Below are 21,687 nucleotides of genomic sequence, written 5' to 3'. Positions count from 1 at the left end.
CCCACCCACTGCTCCCCTTAGCAGTGTACTTCACTGATCTGCCTGTTGGGCTCCCCAATCTGTCTCTTGTGAATACTCTTACCCACCACACCTCTGGCCTGTACCACAGTTCTATAAGCATAAATAAATAAATCTTTCAAAAAAATAAATTAACCTCTTCACCAGTTTTTATAATTTTCAAGAATTTTGTCAATATTTGTTTCAGTGTGACTTACCACTAGCCTTTTCACTGTGGGTTTTTATTTGTCTAGCCAAGCTGAAAGTCACATTCTCACGTGCCACTTTTCAAATGGCATATATTTCTTAAATGCTAAGGCCTGTGTGGGAATTTACCTTGTTTTTACTGGGCTGTGGCAATTCACTGAATGTTGTATCACCTTTTTACTAACTTACCTGCAGCTGATTTGAACACAAAGTCCGTAGCTGATAGGAGCAGATCTGGCTACTTGGGGTCAGACCCTGTCAATCTGTGAACATTAGCTAAAATACCTACCTTGCTTTCTTCCTGTTAGAAGGCATCTATACCCTTTTAGAATAGGTCATGAAATGTTAACCAGTGTTTGAAATAGAAAACTAAGAAATTGTTTCCACGCTACTCAAAATTTTGCTAGATTATTTTCCTATTCTACATTTTACCACTTACCGACATTTCTTCTATTTTAACATAGAACCTTGAAGAGAAATGCATCCTTCAAGATGACAAGGAGGTGATCTTGAGCTCAGAGGTGGAGAGTTTCTTCGTCCAGGTCCACGATGTTTCTCCGGAGCAACCCAGAACCGTCATCAAAGCGCCCCGCGTCAGCACCGCACAGGACGTCATCCAGCAGGTGCGAGCCGGCCCCTCCTCCCCACGGCCCTTGGCTCGGTGTCCACCACTGGGATAAATCAGATGTCAGCTCTTTTTATGAATGAAGTTCTAGAGCAGTAGGAACCTGGAAAGGGAGAATATGCCTCTCAAGTTTCGGACATATTGGTTCATCATGCACCAGTTATCTACCTGGTACCTACTCTGCACCTGGCTCTTTATGAAGCCTCATCATAACAGATTTAGGAGTTGCATCTGCCACCTGGTGATTCAGTGTCCCAGAAATGCCTACCCTGGTGCTAACAATCCTTCCAGTGTCCTTGGGAGGAGCTGCAAGAGGCCCACTTTCCCCCAGCCCCTTCCTCAGGGCCACGCTTCTTTGTAACACGGTTTCAGTAACCTCTATTTCCTTCCTCCAAGGCTAGGTCTGAGGCCTTGGACCAGTTAACAGTGTTGCTCTGGTACTCTTGCTCTCTAAAAATATATGCATAATTAAAGGCCCAGATATTTAGTGTTTGCCCATGGCTGTTTATAAATACTCCCACCACATCTGACTTCACTAGCTCATTCAGTTTTCTCTACCATGTGACTGTGTAGTAAGTTATCACATAGAGAGCATGGACTGAGTATAGCAGTGTTTTCCGCACCCAGTGGTTGCAAAGATTCTCAGGGAATATATGCAAAGGCCTTTGCTTCATACAACGGTAAGCACTATTTAAATGCTATTTGCTATTTACTGTTCTTGCATGATTATTTGGGTAACATCAACCTCGACTTTGAACTCCAAGAGGCTCAGATATGTTTCTTTTATTTACCTCAGTCTTCCCAAACAATAATAACAATAATAAAGTGTCTGGGACACTAAACATTTGATGAGTGAATAAATGCATAAGTGAACAATAATCTTATACTCATTGAAAAGCGGTAACAGAGACAGGTAATGGGACAAGACCCAGAGGCCAGGGATCTGTACTCTTGCTTGAGTTTCATGTCTGTGGGCTTTGGTGCATGCAGAAAGCCAATCAGTTCTTTATTCCACTTGTTATATATGTGCATGCTCTGAATCTGCTCCATCAGCTTATATTTCTTTGTCTGAAAGTGGGGATAAGAAAACCCAAATCATTGACCCTCTCTGGTTGCACAGTGGGTTGGAGCGCTACATTGCAGAGCTGGCTGTGGCTGCTTCAGTGTGAGTTCAATCCCAGCCCTGGAGTGATCCACAGGGCACAGCAGACCTCTCCTGACCCCTGCTGCTCCTCTCAGCAGTGTGCTTCATTGATCTGCCTGTTCTGCTTCTGCCTGTTCTGCTCCCTGCTCTATCTCTGGTGAATCCTCTCACTGCCCCTGCACTGCTGGCCTGTACCCCCCAGTTCTGCATGCATGCATAAAATCTTTAAAAAAAAACAAAAAGAAGAAGAAAACCCAAATCATGGAATGCTGTGAGGCCAAGTGAGGTCATGTGCAACATATATATATGCCAACCACCCCTGTGCCAACATGAAATGAGAAGTGTGAGGACCTGAATGAGCCCCTTCACAGTCTGACATTTGTCCACCTTGAAGTTTCATTTGGGGTGAAAGCATTTGTTTTCCTTTGAAAGCAGCCATGTCTTTATTCATGTGATGATGACTTGCCTTTCAGACCTTATGCAAAGCCAAGTATTCCTATAGCATCCTGAGCAACCCCAACCCAAGTGACTACGTGCTTTTGGAAGAGGTGGTAAAGGACACTACTAACAAGAAGACTTCTGTGCCCAAATCCTCCCAGCGGGTCCTTTTGGATCAGGAGTGTGTGTTTCAAGTCCAAAGCAAGTGGAAAGGTGCGGGGAAATTCATCCTTAAGCTGAAGGAGCAGGTGCAGGTAAAGTTCAAGGTTATCTCATGCTCCTCACAAGTTATTTTGTATTTGTAACTGAATTTGGGAGCTAGAGAAATCTAAGAGAAAGTCCCTGAGTGAAGGAAGTTGGTTGGGAGGAAACATTTGGCTTTTTCTCTGTGTGAAATGTACCTATGTCTGTCGGTAAGCCGTCCTGCCAGCGGAGACTGCAGCCCTCTTTGCCAAAACTCTGCTTACTGAAGAAGGTGGAGGAAAGGTTTCTTCTGATAGGTAATGAAGGGTATTGGCTTTAACCCAACATCAATGGAAGCTTTTTTTTTTTTTTTTTTTTTTTCATTTTTATCACAGGCATCCCGAGAAGACAAAAGAAAAGGCATTTCTTTTGCAAGTGAATTCAAGAAGTTCACCAAGTCAACTAAACAGCCCCGAGGACTCACATCACCCTTGCCAGTCGTGGCTTCAGAAAGTGTACAAAATAAAGAGGAGAAAACCGTGGGCAGCTTCTCCCCCACCGACGAGATGGACTATCGGCAGTGACCCAGGGAAGCAGGTTTTACCCAGGTACAATTTCCGCCTGTTCTGAAATAGAGTCAGCTTAGGCCACCTTGTGAGACCGTGTTTGACAGTATCTTTCCTAAGAGGCGTTTCCCTTGAAGACAAGTAGGAATGGTACCTCAAAATAGGAGCAGAGCTCACAAGAGCAATTCAGCTTCAGCATTTATGATTTTAGATCTCATTTTGTAGATAACTAAACAAAGGCACCAAGAGAACAACCAGCTTGCCCCTAGCTACTACACCAGCTTCATTTTATCAGAATTGAACTGTCCTAATTATTGGTAACTCACATAAACATTTTTGCTAGGCTGCTGTGAATTATCCCAATTTTTCCTTCCTTTGGATTTCTAGTTTTATCTTCTTCTAATTCAGATTTGATTTAGCCTTAACAACCAACTTTTTCTACTTCAGTGTTATATATGTGTGTGTGTGTGTATATATATATATATATATATATATATATATATATACACATGTATATATATAATCTAGGATGTGATGATTTAAAAGAAAGCAAAATAAGCAGTAGTCACCATCTTCAGCCTACAGTAAATTGGGTTGCCAGCCCTATGGCTCGGTATTCACACAGTAAATTTCATTCTATTTTAAAGCAAATTATTTATATGGAACCTGAATGGAAAAGCACATAAGAAACCAAACATAGGTTTCTTCTTTCACTTAGTTTCTAAATAAATGCAAGGAATTTTTCCCTGTGCCATTTTAATTCTAATCTAAAATTGAACAGGAAACCAAAGGCACATTGGGAGCATCGTAACTTAGCGCTTCTCATCCGTCTTATCAGTCAGGAATTTCTCACATAAATTGTGTTCAGTTTGATACCTTTGACAGAGCCAATTTTGATTTATCACAGCCTGAAAGAAGACCCAATGCTTGAAGCCCGTGTTTCTTATTTTAAGGAGCATCTGCTAAAATCAGCAGGGCTGCTACTACACTCCCAGTGCCCTGGCAGAATAGACAGCACCCAAGTCGGGAACCTGCGTCCTCCCGTAGATCTCCACCGCCTGCTCTTCCAACAACCTCAGGTTGTTCAGGAGGCTCGTCAGGAGGAAATTTCTTCCTGCGGGAGCAATCCACACCCCCATCAGCAGCGGGCAGTGAACACAGCCAGCGCAGTGAGGCTCTGGGCGCGCCAGACCTGAAAGGGCTCAGCACCTTTTCTGCTGAGGAGATTCTGGAACTGCAGGAACTTTTTAAAAGTTCTAGGTTCTCTTTTTCTCTGCCTTAGTGTGACTGAGACCATTCGTACTTTCTCCAATAGCCAAAACTTTCCAACTTTTAGAAAATAAGCCTTCCCCAAGGACACTATCAGAATCAAAAAAACTGTCTTCCATAGTGAGATCTTAGCATGAACTAAAGCCCGGGTGTCCAGAACTACAGCACTCGTGATATACTAAAAATCTACTCTGCACATAAGGAGGCCTCAGTCTCAAGGTAACTTTGAGTCCTTAAAATTAGAACTCCACAGAAATTTACCTTTAGAATGGTTGCATAATGAACATTACAAATTGATTATGTTTTAGGAAAGTAAGGCTAGTGATTCAGATGAATGCATTTGAGCCAATCTTCTTATGAAAACAGACATTCCGAATCATGTAGTTGACCTCAGTTTTGCTTAAATTTAGAGCTTCTTTTTAAAAGTAGCTATTGGTGGGTGTATAGGGGTAAATGGCCTATGTGAACGGTGTAATGAGACACAAGACAAAAAGCAAGTAATGAATACAATTAGTTGAAGGAATTCCACCTTTTTAAAAGTTGAACTTCATTTGATTGTGACTTAAAAAAAAAAAAAATCTCTCTAAAGAATGTGGTACTCCCGGGCGGAAATAGCCTCCTATTCCTCCTCCCAGGAACAACAGTAACAGTGTGAGTTTCCCCCACACCCAGCCACCAGCACTGGGGGGTCTCTGTTGGTTGAACAAAGCTAAACCTTTGCTGTACTCTAAATTTTCCCTCTTCTTCCTTTTATAAGGGGATCCCTGGTGGTACAAGGGGTTAGGTCTCAGCATTATAAAGCTATCTGCAGCCACTGCATGAGTTCAGTCCCCAGCCAGAAACTAACCTGGCACAGCAGACCTCTCCTGTCTGCCCCACTGCTCCCCTCAGCAGTGTATTTCAGTAGATCTGCCTGTTCTGCTCCCCACTCTGTCTCTGGCACATCTTCTCACCACCTATCCCTAGTTCTTATATGCAAAAATAAGTTTAAAAAATAAATCTTAAAAAATGAATGCTACTAATAATAAGCCTATGTGTTTAATTTTCCAGGTGAAATTCTTTGACAAGAAATTAAAGTCAAGAATGAATGTGGTAGAAACTATAAATATGATTTCTTTATTTTCATTAGACTTAAACTGGAAATTGATGATTTCTGAACTGAAGCCTTCTTCACAAAATGAAAGCCATGTTGAGGAAAAGCAACATGGCTCAAGGTTAGCTACCAACCAATTCAAGATGAATGAAGCAAGTCCAGGAGATTATCATTATACAAATGTCAGTGGTTGCAAAACTGTTGCCAGGCTTGCCTTAGTTGACTCAGAACCAGGAGCAGAAAACCTCGTCTATGAAGAGCCAGGTAATAACTGTTTGTGACTTCCTGGACCATACATGGCTCTGCTGTGGAACACAAAGCAGCCATAGACAGTGCACGCATGAGTAACCGTGTTCTCATAAAGCCACTCAGACACTGAAATTGAAACATCTAATTTTTGGATCCCATATATTCCCTTGGATTTTTTTGTGTCAGTCGTTTAAAAACTTTTTACGAGCCTTACAAAAACTGATAGCAGTTGCATTTGGCCCGGGGGGGGGGGGGCATAGTTTTCTGGCCCTACTTAGAACTGGGAACAAGAGGCAAGAGGTCTAGCAAGTAGCAAGCTAGTTAGTGATAGTGGTTTTTAGCTGAGAAATGGAAGTTCGGGGGCACTGCAAATGTAAATATGTTCTGTAAGTTTCATTAAAAAATAATTCAATTTACTTTCTATACTGTGTAACATAAAGTACTCCACTTTCGGATTTCTTTTTACATGTAGATGATGTTGGGTTTTTTAAGTTTATTGCTTATATAGTCACAGATTTTATTCCACTTTTGGTTTTCATATAATGAATTTAGAAGATGTATAATTTAATATCTACTGATTTGTGATGTCTAGACAAGGGAACTTAACCATTTTTTAAAAGCAAAAGTAGATTGAGTTGGTGTTTAAATTTATTTATTTTGCAAAGTTTGTACTGACACTGTACCTATATATTTATTATACATCACGTTGATATGGCTTATGGGCTGAAGCATTAGTAGTTCTATTTCACTATTTGAGATGAATGTCCTAAAAAGAAAATGTATGATCTGAATACCCGAAATGGGCCAGAATTTCACGTTAAAAAGCTTCCTTTACCTTGCTTGTTAAATGAAGATCTATTGCTCCAAGTCACACTTGCCACTTAACGTAAATTATTATTAAATCCTTGTTGTATAAAGTGACCATGTAAGTAAAAGGATTCTCTCTATTCTTGGTACATTAAAAGGTACACTACTTTTAAAATGAAATATGTATTCTTCTAAAGTAAAATCCAATTTTTTAATTTGTTGATATTAAAATTTAAGATTTTTCTTCAAATTATAAAACATTAGAAATGCCTACCTTTGCTTTGAAGTTTTTACCAATTAGAAAAATGAATAAAACAACCATCAGGTTCTTAGTATATGCTGAATACAAAAGTGTTTTAAGTTCTTACTAATTCAAAATCTTAAAGCATGAAGAACTACCATTTGCTGTTGACAGAATGCTGGCTATTCCAGTTTGACAAGGTTCATACCATCCTACAGGTCTCTTCTTTATATATGAAATAATCAGTCAATAACAAATATGCAGTGTTGCCCCACTTATTAAAATAGTCCAGAACCAGTACCAAATTTCTGTAAACAAATAGGCATTTCCTCCTCTAGCTTGTGAAAAATGATGTCACGGTCCACCTGACTAGTCAATGAAACTGCTGAGGAATGAGATGAAAAACCACCCTGGTCTCTCTAGAGATGCCACTTGGCTCTCGTGCTGTCTAAGATGGCAGTCCACCAGGGCCTTTACCATAGTTGCTGTGTCAGCAGCACAACATTCAAAGTCTAAAGACTAGATTTTAGCAAGTTGCAACCCCACTTGGTTGTTCATTCCACTTGGGTTAAAGTACAGTCTATTATAGTTGAGTCTTGGGGATTTTAGTAGACATCGCTGAAAATGTAAAGGGTCTACACTATTACAATTCACCAGCACAAAAATATTTTATTCATCAGCACAAAAATATTTACAGCTATCATAATTAAACAGCTATATTAGTATACTAATGTATGAAATTAGTCTGTTATTTAGAATGCATACAAAACAGTCACCCAGACTAAACTTCATAGTTTCCAGATACTGAAAATCTAGACAGTGATCTCTTATCAGTAAAGCTGATATGGAAACAAATCTAAATGTGCAAACTAGGTTTACTACAAGAGTTTGAAGAAAAATATTTCAAGACAGTTAACTGAAACTAAAAACAAAGAATCGAGCATGAATTGTAACTTTTAAATGAGGCCAAACTTAAAAAAAAAAAACAATCTATAGCTGGTGAGAAAGTGCTGGAGTAAAAATCTAGTGTGATGGGTGATGCTAGAAGCAGGTTAATTTATTTGGAACTGATTCTTTTGCAAAATACAAGGTTACAGAGGATGTTAAAGAGTTGAGAATAAGAATAAATCTGTACTATATTACCAGTGTTGTAAATTTCTACCTTTGTAGAAAGTGCCTTCATGAGTGAAACGTCTTTTCTTGTCACCCTTCCAAATACAAATTACTCACATTCTCCAGTTTGCAAGTAAATACAAAATTCAGACACAACAGCAGCTAATGACAGGTGCCTTGTTTTAATCGATTAACAGTTTGTCTTCATTCATCTGGATCGCTTTGGAGACAGTGGAGGCTTATGAATGAAAATGAGTCCTCTTTTTAGACTACATTTTCCCCTTTCTGTTTCCTCCCTCTCTGTTAACTCTGTAGGCTCCTCATATGCTGCCCATACACTCACAAGCTTTATTCAGTCCTAAAAAGTACCAAGAGCTTGCTTACCTGCCTGATAGAATTGGATTAACTCTAAGCCACACATACCACAAGCTGCTCTGGTGCCAGTAGAAAAGCAGGATTTTCCTGGCTGCTCTTTGATCTTATACTTGGAGTAAGAGGCAATCTCATTTACTCTCTAGGTGGCTGCCTCTGACCTCTTTCAGTTCCTTCTCTCACATCAGCAAAAGCAAGAGATAAAGGTGTGAAACCTCCAATAAATTACTGCAAGAAGACCAAACTTGGGTCAATATTGCCTTGACACTGCACTGTTTACAACTGATGTTTTCTGTGGGTTCTATGTAGGAACTTCCTAAAAGCAACCCTTGGCTGATGATTGAAGATTTTGACAAATATTTTTGAAATGTTAAGATTCTGAATACCAAGATATTTATATACATCTCTGAAATCCAAAACATACTGTATTCAAATCTGCCATCAAGCAGGCCTATGAAACCTTCCCTATTTAAGATGACACTTCTCTTTGAAACAACTCGTTCTGACACTGAGTTGGGTAATGTCACATTTTTTAAGTGTTGTGTGAGTAACGTGACTAAATTGCAAGATCATGGAAGGCTCTTACACCCATCTTACCCCCACTTCACTTTTAAGTGCATAGCAAGAGCTAAGCACATAGTAGGTGCTCCATACTTTAGTTAAAATTAAACCTAGGCTGCAGCTTAGTATGGCCTCAAGTCGTATGTGTATGTGTATTGTTAACTATTTAGTTCTGAAAGTGAAACTCATCGATACAAGGCTGTATAAGTGAATGAATAATTAATTTTCATCAAATTCATACAGGATACTCAAATATTAGATGTATAATTTTATGGTCTGACTGTGGTTCTTTTTGTGACAAAAAGATTAAAAGCATACTAGAAGCATGAAACAGCTGATGAATTTCTATTTCAAAACTGATTTTTTTCACCTACTTTCTGTTGCCAAAGTGAAGAATAAATGTATTTGCATGTTTAAAAAATAAATGATTTGTGACATGTATTCGTCACTGTGCTCTTGGAAACAGACCCTTTGGTCATCCATACAACTATTCATAACATTCCTGGACTTTGTTTTCTATCTAAAGGTGGATTAAAAGCCAACTTTATGCTGAATCATATGTTTCTCATTATTGAATAATCAAGCCAAAAAATAAAATCAATCTTAAAAATACTTTTAAAAATCCTGTATAAGTACATGCTGAAAGATTAATGTGCACAGTTAAGCTGGTATCCCCAGAACTGGCTTCTACAACTCTAAAGAAAAAGCTCTGTTTAGTAAACTTCTGTGCATTTTATATAAAAATCTCACATCATAAGAAGAAAAAAAGTTTTTTATTCAAGTATTTACAATAGAGAATATTTATAACTGGTCAGTAAAACATTTACTTCATAGGCCATTCCTAGAATATGGCAATAGCTGCTATATAAAATGCTGCTTTTTAAAAAAAGGAAAATAAAAGCCCTTCAGTGAGTAACTTTTATCTTTAAGATAGAATGGTAAAGTCTGCAACTGATCTTCCCACCTGGGCCCACTCTTCTCCACCTCTCCCCAGAGCTTGCCAGAAAAATAGAAGCTCTCTGAAGGGACACTCAAACTTACTTTCAAAATAGCCATAATGAAAACTCATTCTTTTTTTAAAAGTCATTATGTTACTTCTTGAAGTATGTAATCCAGCAAGAGCAAACAAACCTGTACTCCAATCTCAAGCTATGTTTTCTTTTCTCAAAAATCATCATAAAATAAACTCGATCAAGTGTAGAATTTTTCTCCCATCCCCTTATGGTAATACAATGAAAGTAAGACTCACCTGGCCACATAATTCCTGGTTATAAAGAGTAACAGAACAGTAAAGCGTGGTCTCAGCCTTGATTGCTCTGTGTTCATGAGCATTTTAATCTAGCATTTTAACAAACTCTGTTAAAAGATTTCTTTATACCCAGAAATGCATTTGCCCATACTTCTGGACATCAGGAATCGGAGATCGAGGTGTCAGCAGGATTTGTTTCTTCTGACGCCTTTCTATTTGGCTTCTAGCTAGCTGTCCTCTCTGTGTGTTCACACAGTCTTCTTTCTGTATCTGTGTCAAATTTCTTCTTCTTATAAAGATACATTGGATTGGGGCCCACCATAGTGACCTAATATTAGCTTAATGACTCCTTCAAAGACTGTCCCCACACAGTCTTGAATCCATATTAAAGTCTAATTTCTAAGTTACAGAGTTTAGACTTTAACATGGATTCAAGGCGATGAATTAAACCTCAATTAATTTAATTAATTAAATTTAATTAAATTCCCTCAAAGATTTTTTTTGAACACTAAAACTTTAAATATATATATACTAAGTATATACTAAGTACTAATATATATACTAAGTATATATATTTAAAGTTTAAAAAGGCAATACCATTAGTAATAAAACTTCCAAACATCAGAGGGGTGGCTTTCAATTATTCTTTCTTATCAAGATGGCATTTTCACAACTAGGGCAGAACCCTGTGCTAAGCAAAGGGTAGTTCTTCCTCCTCTGTTAATAATTCTTAGGAATTCTTTCTTGCATAAAAAGAAAAGGTCCTAAGTTAACAATGTATCTGCAAAAACATACAAAGATACAAGAAGGTCCGCTAATGCTTCATTTTTTTTTCTACTGTAAAGATGTTTTCAAATGTTTGGTGAAATCCAGAGGCAGCTCAGTAACAACTTCATTACAATGTCTTTTTACTAGCTGATTTAAATCTTCATCCAAAAATGAATCCCCTTGTAAAACTTTATCCTGGGGAAAAAATATTATAGATATAAGTTAAAAGTTCATATGGGGGTGTTTATTGCTGCTTTATTTACAATTGGAAAAACATGGAAGCAGCCCAGATGCCCAAAAGTAGATGACTGGATTAGAAAGATGTGGTACATATATACAATGGAATATTACTCAGCAACCAAAAAAGAGAAACACATGTCTTTTGCAGCAACTTGGATGGAGCTGGAAAAGATCATGCTTAGTGAGATAAGCCAGAAAGAGAAAGAAAAATACCGGATGGTTTCACTCATAGCAGGAGTATAATGGACCAGGCGAGAAAATAACAAAAATAATGAACAACCATGGACCAGAGACATTCTGTGGGGGTGGAGTGGGGAATGGGACCAAAAACGGGGGGGAGGGAGAAGGGAGGGAAATGCACGGGACTATGGTGGTGGCACAGGGGTGATTTGGTGATGGGAAACCCGTGGGGATTACAATTGAGATGAAAAAAAAAAATGTGCAAAATGATGTAAAAATAAACTTTTTAATAAAAAAAAAAAAAAGTTCATATGGGGGATCCTCCCTGGTGGTGCAGTGGGTTAAAGCACAGCACAAAGAAGCTTAAGCCACTTCCGCATGAGTTTGATCCCCACCTGCCCCGGAGGAGATCCACATGGCGTGGCAGACCTCTCCTGACCCGCCCACTGCTCCCCTCAGCAGTGTATTTCGTTTATCCCCACTCTGTCTCTGGTGAATCCTCTCACCCTCCGCATCTCTGGCCTGTACCACAGTTCTGTACGAATAAGTAAATAAACCTTTAAAAAAAATAAAAGTTCATATGGGCCATAAACAAAAGCCAACCCATAAGCAAACACACAACCAAACCAAAACATGAAACATAATAATGATAGTGCTGGGTCAGGTTTGGAACATATTATGTAGCGAAGCAAACTGTCTCCTATCTATAGAATCCCAATCCCAAATCCACCCTACCATCAACTCCTAAATGTAAAAAAATTGACCTGTAAAATAATTGAGTAACCTGGAGTCAACTATTAATAAATATTAACTTAGTGTTTTGTTATTAACTTAGTTTTCATTTCTACTTTAAGAAAAATAAAAGCATCACATACCTTCTTTTTCAAGTTTAAAGATTCAACAGGAGGGTTGAATGTCATCGCTGCCATACTATACATCTCAAAGAGTTCTACAGCCGACCTGTAATCACACACAGAAGTATGAACACCTTATCTACTGTGATTTTTTAGGTGAATTCCCCCAATATTTAAAGCAACTAATTGAATTTTTGTTCAAACTATGAAGAGACCAGAAAAATCCATCTGCTGGCCTCTGAACTTAAGAAACCAGTGGGCTTGCAAAGGAGAAAGGCTACAAGAAAATACTGAATGGTGGGTATATTTCAAGATCGTCTTTTATGCCATTTTCTCTTCTGTATAACTGAAGTATTTCCAAATTGCTTTGTAGGGTTATTGCTATTTTTTCAGCATTTCTGTTTTTTTTGGGGGGGGGCAAATATGCTTCTGTTAGGAGGCCTCCTCCCCACTCTGGAAGCAAGCCAGGTAAATGCTGGAAGAAGCCACCCAGGCTTCTTATTGGTCAGGGGTGCTGCGCAGAGAGAGCCATGAGGGCCAGAGAGACAGACTGCACCCCTCTGGGTGCGGGGCCCAGTCACTGTTTTCTCTCCTCTCTCCCTTTCTGTCCCTTAAAGGACCAGTTAAAAGAAAAGGGCCATCGGCTGGGGGCGTAAGGTTGTTTTGGGGCTCATGGGTTTTCAAATAAGCAAACGGGGCATGATCTTACTAACTGCTTCAGCCTGTGTGACTAGCACACAAGGATTCACAGTACTATTCTTTTTACTTTATGTGTGGGACATTTTATAATTTTTAATAAAAAAGAGATTACTCCAAACAAGATCAGTTTTCTCTTTAGAGTATTCAGGTCTGAAGTGTGACCAAATTCTGATCATCAACAAGCATGTTACATTTTAAAATTCATTCAAAACAGACTTCTCACAGTAAATCACCATCCACTGCAATGTGAACTTTGATGAGACAGCCCTGCTCAACACTACCTTCGGCTCAACTCCGGCTTGAGTGCTTCAGAGCCTTCCAAAGGAGCGCCAGCCATCAGGTGAGCTGCAAACCTCTGCACTATGGGATGGTAATGTCTCTGAAATAGAAACAGCCAGCCATACTCGTAAAACAAGAACCACACAAAGATTTTCTTTTAGAAACACTAATTCTTAACAAAGATGTGTATGTACTTTATAAGAGGCAGACTCACAGAAAGACTTTAATTTTCCATAGCATTACAACATAAATCTGTTTGATAACCAAACTTCTGATCATGTAGCTTAGTCTTATTTAACAGTATGAAATGAAAAATCAAAATGTGGGATGTCTGGACTCTCCCTGGTGGCACTACAGGTTAAAGCACAGCACTATGAGGCTTTCCACAGCCACTGCAGCACAAGTTCGATACCCAACCAGGGTGCTGACCCACAAGTCTCAGCAGACCTCTCCTGCCTCACCCACTGCTCCCCTCAGCAGTGTATCTCAGTCAATCTGTCTGTTCTGCTCCCCACTCTGTCTCTGGTGAATCCTCTCACCGCCCCTGCACCTCTGGCCTATAACCCAGTTCTTGTATACATAAATAAGTAATTCTTTTTAAAAAAATGTAGGGCATCTTAGGAGTAAACACAGTTAGTCTGCGGCATTTTCTACAGTCTCATTCTATATACTATCCACAGTGCAGGCTCACAGCATAGGTGAAATCTCCTAAAACTGGCTAGGGTTCAATACAAATGTAGCTGATAATAAATTAGTGCTAGCAATAGTAACTACTAGGGGGAACATTTCACAAAATTGATTCACAAAAAGAATCAAAACAAAATAAATAAATTCAGCTACTCTTACCCTCAGTGCATGCAATTCCCAAAGAGCAGTATTCTGAGCATTACAGTATTCGGGTTCATCCAGCTCTGGGAGGAAGACCCCACTTCCCTGAGATTCATTGTCAAGCAACAGATCGGTTTTGGGAAAAGTCTGCAAAATGTCAGATAAAAAGATGGACTCATTAAGTAAATATTTTCAACTTGTACACAGTAAAAAGTATTAAACTCTCACATAATCATTAAAGGTACAAAGCACTTACAGTCTAAACTGTACAGTTACAGAAAGTTGTAAACAACAATGTATATATTCACCACCCCCTTTCCACTAAAAAAAGGCAAGCTGTTGGTGTTTGTGTGATGTACGCATTCATAGGTGAACAAAAGACTGCTGAACTCCCCACCAGACAGTAATAGTAGTCACCTCTAGAAAACTTCCTTTTGTAATTATCTGTGCTGCTTGTTACTTGATTTGCTACAAGTGTAAATTACTCTTACAATTAATATAAATGAGGGGGAAAGGCATGCGTCAAAACACCATTCTTGCACTACGAGAACTTAGTCCTGTTCACCTGTATCATTACTTACATGCATTAATACTCTGTTTGTTGCTAAAATGCCAATGCTTGAATTTGGAAGAACATGTAGAGCAAGGGTGCAGAGGCGCTTAATGAAGGCAAGGGCTCGCTGCTGAGAAACCTGCTTTCTGCGCTTAGTTAGCATGACATCAAGGCATTGGAGAACAGTCTCGACGCCGTCATTGGTAGCGCCTAAAACAGCAGAGAGACTTGTCAGGGCTATTCTCTTTACTTTCTCATTATGAAACTTCACCGAACTCCAGAAAAGCCAAGATGAACTGTCACTCCTATCCCAAATCACGACCTGACCCAGTTAAGTGGTGCTCACTGTTCAAGAGAGGCAGGGGGTCGGGCCACATATCCAGTCAATTCCAGAAGTTCTCTCCCCCCCGAGTCTCAAGTAAGGGTAAAGTCAGACAAGTGGCAACGGCAGGTCAGCATTTTATACATCAACTCCTACTTGTCAGTTCTGGACAATAACTGTGGTTACAACATAGTCTTAAAACATAAATTACTGTTAAAGAGTTATCTAAACATCCATACCTGCATGTAACTTAAACAATGTTTTGTAAAGATGTGTATAGAATTTCATTGGATCGATATTCAGAACATCACCTTGGAAATGACAACAAACATCAATTAGGTATATTATAGTCTCCAAAGGAAAAGCAAATAAAACCTGCTTTTATGTCTCACCTTGCCCAGAAAGAATGTGAAAAGCAGTCTGGACACAGTGAAGACTCTCTTGATAGCTTAAGTCCTTAAAAAAAAAAAAGGCTAAGTAAAAATCTATATATGTATATATAGATATATATATGAATTAAGACTAGTAAGTTACTATTTATCTTAAAAGCAATTCATAAGTAGAGTTACTTACACCAGACTCAATGAGAGTATGTAAAACTACTAATAAATCATCGAAAAACTCCACATTTACAAGGTGAGCAAACCTGGAATCAAACAGAGCCTTGTTAAAAGATAACCAAAGAACAGAAGTCAGGCAGCTAAAAAATAAGATATTCCAGAACAGCATAGGTGACTACCCAAATGAAGTACAATACAGCCATAAAATGAAGTATTGTGAACTTAAAAAAAAGGATCTACACAAGAACAAGTGTCCCATATTAAATCAGTCACCAGGACATTTCTGACACTGAGTAACACGCGCCTTTCCTCTAGCTGCAGCCAGCAGCACGGTTTTGAAAGCTGCTCTGCCAGCAGTGGTCGCCACCAGCCACACCGGGCACTAGGCCCTTGAAAGGGAGCTAGTCCCAGCTGAAATGGCTGCAAGGATAAACACATGCTGAGGACATCTGTGAAGAATGCTAAATATCTCACTCATGTTTAACACTGTTTGTCAAAATAGTTTTTTAGATGAATCACATTCAGCCAAATGTTAAAAGTAATTTCACTTTCTTAACATTTTTAATGTGGCTAATAGAGAATTTTAAAATATTTAGTTCCCTTTATATGGTGAGTGGCACTGTTCCACAAAATACTACCTCAAACATCTGCAGGCAACTACCAGGACAACCATTATTTAGCTGATGCCCCCAAAGGCTCACTGACGTTGACAGACTGGACTAGAGCACCCATGGGCAAGCAGGTAAAGCACCTGTAGAGTCATCTGCCCAAACCATCGAACTGTGATATTGGGTAACTACTCAAGGGCAAAAAAGAAAAGTAGGACCTGAAAGATGAGCCTTATGGACACCTAGAATTTAGTAAGCACAGAGGAGTTAGGGAGAACTGAAAATTAAAAGGCTTGAGAGAAACAAACTAGGCACTGTTATGAACAGTGTCAAGGAAAAACTGCTGACGGGTGAAAAGAGGATGAGACTTGAGAAGGACCCTGAGTGATCACTAGGGGACCCTATTTAAATTTCATGGTACTTCAGTTTACTTTAGAAAGATTCTAAAAGGCTTCAACCTACACAGCCCTTACTTGGCAAGACCTTCTAGAACTGCTGGCAGGAGAGGTGATCTCTGGGCCTTCTTCAGTATTCTGAAGTAGGTTACAAACACAATATTCAAAGTTTCTGTGTGCTGGGAGAAGAAACAGACAAAAAGACTTCAGTCACCTGTTTATCATTCCCCTGAGTTACCATAACTATGACTCTCAAAGCTCAGCCTTCCAACTCTCCACAACACCATCTTAGGAGCACCAACAAAACTGAACGGTGATTTCATAAAACTGACAGTGATCGCGGCCTCCCTGGTGGCCCAGCGCTACCAAGCTACTGCCAGCTACTACAGCACAAGTTCGATCCCCAGCCAGTAGATCCCTGATTTGCATGGCACAGCAGACCTCTCCTGTCACACCCACTGTTCCCCTCAGCAGTGTATTTCAGTCCATCTGCCTGTTCTGCTCCCCGCTCTGTCTCTGATGAATTCTCTTACCTCCCGTACCTCTGGCCTACACCCCAGCTCTTGTATGCACAAATAAATAAAATTTTTTAAAAACTGACAGTGATCACACCATAATTTCTTGCACACCACCTATCTTAGCCCCAAGAAATAAATCAACATTACATAGCAAACTGAAATAAATGTCTAGTTAAAATCACTTGACCAGTTTTTTTAATAAAAAATAGGAGAATAGAAACTGCCTACCAGTTTAAGTTTCTTCTCAGTACTCTCTGAAGCTTCTGCCTCCCGAAGCTCTCGCTCTAATTTCTCTTCTGCTTTCTTCCACTGAAAACAGATGGGAAAAAAAATATGTATCCTCAGAGAAAAAAGCTTCAAACTCATGATACATAAATATTGTAAATCACATACAATGACACCACAGATTATCTATGGATAGAAATATAAGCACAAGGAGGAAAACATGGATAAGCAGCACACACAGACCAAATTCATGACAGTGCCTCTTGGGAGGGAAGGCAGAAGAATAAGATTGGGGAGTAGACAAAGACAGTTCCAATTGTTACTGAGGTTTTCTTTCAAGAAAAAAAAAATGTAACCTATTAATATATTTTTCATTCTTAATAGCAAATATATGGGATATGCTATATTATTCTCTGTATTTTAAACAAAGTTTTCAAGAAAGAAAGAACATGCTGAGCCCCCCCAATTCTTACCATTAATCATGTAAGGGAAACCAGTCATCAATAATGCTTCCTAAACCCATTTACAATGCACAAAACCAGGTACTGTATCTAATTCACTTTCCCCACTTCCTTATGACTATACTGTGATTTTAACTTAAAAATCAAATAAGACAAAAAGAAGTAAGTCAAACCTTTCTCTGCATTCTTGACAGTGTTTTTCTCTTTTCTTTGAAAGTCATGAACTTTTTTGGTTTATTAATGTCCTCAGTATCTTTTTTCAGTTCTACTTCCTTGATTCTTAGGCACAAGAAAGTTTTTAACATCTAATATTGGCAAAAAACACAAACACACAGCTTAATATTTATATTGTCCTAAAAAAACTATAGAGAAAAACAAGCATTTAATAACATCCCCATCATGAAAAAAGCTTTGAAAACATTTTAATCATATCCGACACAGTCTTAACTACCTTTTTGCTAAACATGTTCAGTATTGTGTGTCTATGAGGACACTAGTCTTTGGCTAAATGTATACTATGTCACTTTAATGACATAAAGTGAGATCATAACTTGACATTGGCAACCAGGAATAAAAATAATACAGACCAAAAAAAAAGGTTAGAATCAGTGTGGAAGGAAAGGATATAAGTTAGATACTCCTAAGCTGGCTTTAATTTATCAAACCAGTTTCAGTTTTGTAGCCATATCAATCAACATCCTTTTTCCACAATACAAAATAACTTAAAGACTAGCATTATTCATTTTAAGACAATTTATTTTCCATTAAGCCAACAGGTCTCCAACTTTAACAAGCATCAGCATCATTTAGAAGTTTTGTTAAAGCACAAATGGCTAGTCACATTGCTCCCAGAGTTTGATTCAGAAGGTCCGAAATGGGGCTCCCAAGTTTGTATTTCTAATTCCCAACAAATGCTGGCCCAGAAACCTCAAATTCAAAAACTAATTTGGAAGTTAATGTTTTATGTACCACCAAAACCATTTAAACACAAAGACAAAAGAGGGGCCTCCTTGGTGGCACAGGGGTTAAAGACACAGTGCTATCAAGCTGTCACCAGCCACTGCAGCCTGAGTTCTTCCCCAGCCTGATCCACATGGCACAGCAGACCTCTCCTGACTCACCCGCTGCTCCCCTCAGCAGTGTTATTTCAGTCAATCTGCCTGTTATGTTTCCCACTCTGTCTCTTGTGAATCTTCTCACCCTCCAAACCTCTAGCTTACACCCAGTTCTTATATGCATAAATCTTAAAAAAAAAAAACAAAAAACAAACAGAGACCACCCTGATTTTAAAAAAGAAAGAAATGAAAGGAATTGATGGCAAAGGCAGACTTTGAAATTAGGAAATGAAAGAGTTCAAAATATCAGCCAAATAATCAAGTATTTGACTAAAATGAAATAAAAAATCTAAGACCCAAATAAAATGATAAAACTTCACTTAAGAACATAAAAAAACTTTTAAAAGTAAACAATTAGATAGATGACATTCTTGAAGAGAAAAATAACCAGTTTCATAAATACTTTAATTCTCCCAAATTAATCTATACACTAAATTGGTTCCAATTAGATTCTTTCTATAGGCTATTTTGGGAGGGGTAAGTAAACATTTTGATTCTAACTCCCATCTGGAAAAATATGTATTTATAGTTTAAAATATTATGGAGGAAATAAATGTTCCCTGCCTTTTATCAGTAATGCCCATTTTGTTTAGTATTATCCTACCATATATAGTATAAGTCATACTATACACTGTAGGTATAAGGGTACATTAATTAAAATAGCAAATTACTTGTAGGGAACTAATCAATCAATAGGACAGGTAGGAGTTCAAAATAAAATTTTGTGTAGGAATCTAGTATATAATAAAAACAGCTTTTTTAAATCAGCAGGAAAAGGAACAAGGTACTGGGTAGAATACTGCCCATCCATGTGAAAATGCTTTATGTATTATATGTATATAATCTACACCACCATTACACAAAAAAAATGCCAATTAAAATATTTAAATATAAAAAGTATTTAAAAAAATAATATGGTCAAAATATTCTCTTTCACAATGACTGTAACAGCAAAAAATCTAGACAAGTCAGTTGTCCATCAAGTAGGGGGCTATATACATTCATATAATGGAATACTCTGGCACACATTTAAAAAGAATGGGATAGCCCTGAATATTAAGTGTCCATAATACAGAAAACAGTTCGTAATAGTTTCCAAAGTATAAGCCCATTTTTTACTTTGAAACATAAACAAGCATATATGTCTAAATCTGCAAAGGAAAACATCTAGAAGGATACACACCAAATAAGAGGGATTACATTTGAGAAATTGAGTAATTTTACTTTCCATACCTCTATAAGAAAAAAAGTCCACATTAACAACTGAAAATCAACACTATAATTTAAAAACAATAAAATGTAAAGAAACAAAAGGCTTACCTCTGGCCTAACTTCATAATTTCTGCCCTTCACAAAACCAGAAATCACTTTAATCACACCAAGGGAAGCTTGGCCTAATTTATCTTGTTTAAAGAGTTTTTTAACTGCCTCACAACACATTTCAGATATCTGAAAAATAAAATGTTATAATAAACCAGTGATTCTAAATCTCAGCAGTACTGACGTTTTGAGCCAAATCATTCTTCATTGGGGAGGACTGTCCTATGCATTGTAGGATGCTGAGAGGCTTTCTTGTTCCTGTACATAATACCTTCCACCACTACCATCATGACAATCAGAAATGTTTGACCTCAATACCCTAGAAGGCAAAAAAACCTCTTGTTCAGAACTAAACTACTGTCTAAGGACTCTTCCTACAGAGACAGTGTTTATCAAAGGCTCTCTATTTTAGCAATAAACACTCCACAGGAAATCTGAGATTAAAAAAAAAAAAATCACATCATCTGTCATTTTCTGTTGACAACGGCAACAATTATTTAGAGAAACATACCACTTTTGACATGTCATTCATGAGAGGGACGATCAATACAATGATGTTGTTGTGAAAGTTGAAATGAGGTAGGGCCACCAAGAGTTCACATAGGCTCTTCACAGCCACCTCAGCCAGGCCTTTGTAGGCCTTTAAGGAAAGGACATTACTTTTCTTCAGCTTCCTTTGCTTCCAGTCTAATCAAAAGAAAACAATAGCTACTTTACTCATTAGTTGACACTTCTACTAATTAGCCTTCTTTCACAAAAATCAGTAATATGAAGAACACGAAAACTCAATACACCATGAAAATTCTTTAATTAATTATGTCTATACTTACACACAGTACAAATGTTATGATTCAAAACTGTCTCCTGTCATCCACCTCCTGACTTTAGCAACAATTAGAATAATCTTGACTTTTCATATATTCCTCAAGATGTATTAGAGGACAAGCATCCTCAAGAGTAAAAAAGGGAAGAGGGAGAGAGAGCTGGATATTTTAAAGGAGTCCTTGGGTAGGGCTGTAAGGCTTTCCCACAAATTCTAGCCCATATGTTAAGAAATCTGGGTTCAAATCCTAATTATATAATTTGCTGGGGAATAGGAACAAGTTCCAACTGTGACAGTCTCTCATGTTACAAAACATCAGTTTAAACTTCTTGCTGATACTCTATGGTATCTTTTATCCAGGAGGTCTAGAAGAGATTTAAATTCTCCTTCACATAACTAATTATTTATAGTTATTTCAGTTATTTCTTTCCTAGAAATTTCTACATCTACTCTGTTACCCTTTCACAGCATGTTGTTATGTAACTATGAAAATATGCTATTTTTCCTAGTATAGGTTCAAAACTTCTCTCTCCATCATACAGAGAGATGGGAAAGATAGCATGGAGGAGAGTACCTTTGTTTTAAACTTTCTCATGTATTTAATGTTTCCTTAAACAGATTGTACCTACTGTAACTATTTACTTAAAGTTGACAAGGTTTCATGATGGACAGATGAACAGATAAAATGTGGTATACAGGGCCCTCCCTGGTGGCGCAGCGGGTTAAAGCACTGCACTGAGAAACTAAAGCCACTTCCTCATGAGTTCGATCCCCGCCTGCCCTGGAGGTGACCACATGGCGTGGCAGACCTCTCCTGACCCGCCC

General features: G+C 38.2%; 2 protein-coding genes across 2 annotated transcripts in view; one reads left to right on the top strand and one right to left on the bottom strand.

Annotated features, from left to right (window-relative positions):
• PLCE1 (phospholipase C, epsilon 1) overlaps window positions 1–6,734 on the top strand; it is a 209,878-nt gene extending 203,144 nt beyond the window's left edge. The window contains exons 29-32 of the mRNA XM_004680608.2: window positions 669–827; window positions 2,447–2,665; window positions 2,990–3,202; window positions 5,480–6,734. Of these exons, the coding sequence (XP_004680665.1) occupies window positions 669–827; window positions 2,447–2,665; window positions 2,990–3,178 (567 nt within the window). The 3' untranslated portion in view covers window positions 3,179–3,202; window positions 5,480–6,734. The remainder of the gene's footprint in view (window positions 1–668; window positions 828–2,446; window positions 2,666–2,989; window positions 3,203–5,479) is intronic.
• A 2,764-nt stretch (window positions 6,735–9,498) lies between these two features.
• The window catches only part of NOC3L (nucleolar complex associated 3 homolog (S. cerevisiae)), a 20,913-nt gene continuing 8,724 nt past the window's right edge, over window positions 9,499–21,687 (bottom strand). Inside the window, exons 9-21 of the mRNA XM_004680607.2 lie at window positions 20,551–20,726; window positions 20,040–20,168; window positions 17,778–17,909; window positions 17,147–17,227; window positions 16,479–16,579; window positions 15,411–15,483; window positions 15,230–15,293; window positions 15,077–15,148; window positions 14,544–14,725; window positions 13,981–14,109; window positions 13,137–13,234; window positions 12,178–12,262; window positions 9,499–11,077 (exon numbers count right to left, since the gene is read on the bottom strand). Of these exons, the coding sequence (XP_004680664.1) occupies window positions 10,949–11,077; window positions 12,178–12,262; window positions 13,137–13,234; window positions 13,981–14,109; window positions 14,544–14,725; window positions 15,077–15,148; window positions 15,230–15,293; window positions 15,411–15,483; window positions 16,479–16,579; window positions 17,147–17,227; window positions 17,778–17,909; window positions 20,040–20,168; window positions 20,551–20,726 (1,451 nt within the window). The 3' untranslated portion in view covers window positions 9,499–10,948. The remainder of the gene's footprint in view (window positions 11,078–12,177; window positions 12,263–13,136; window positions 13,235–13,980; window positions 14,110–14,543; window positions 14,726–15,076; window positions 15,149–15,229; window positions 15,294–15,410; window positions 15,484–16,478; window positions 16,580–17,146; window positions 17,228–17,777; window positions 17,910–20,039; window positions 20,169–20,550; window positions 20,727–21,687) is intronic.

This window comes from Condylura cristata, unplaced genomic scaffold, assembly GCF_000260355.1.
Source record: "Condylura cristata isolate star-nosed mole 26May11 unplaced genomic scaffold, ConCri1.0 scaffold00011, whole genome shotgun sequence".
NCBI classification, from domain to species: Eukaryota; Metazoa; Chordata; class Mammalia; order Eulipotyphla; family Talpidae; genus Condylura; species Condylura cristata.
This window is presented reverse-complemented; position numbering and strand designations above follow the sequence as displayed.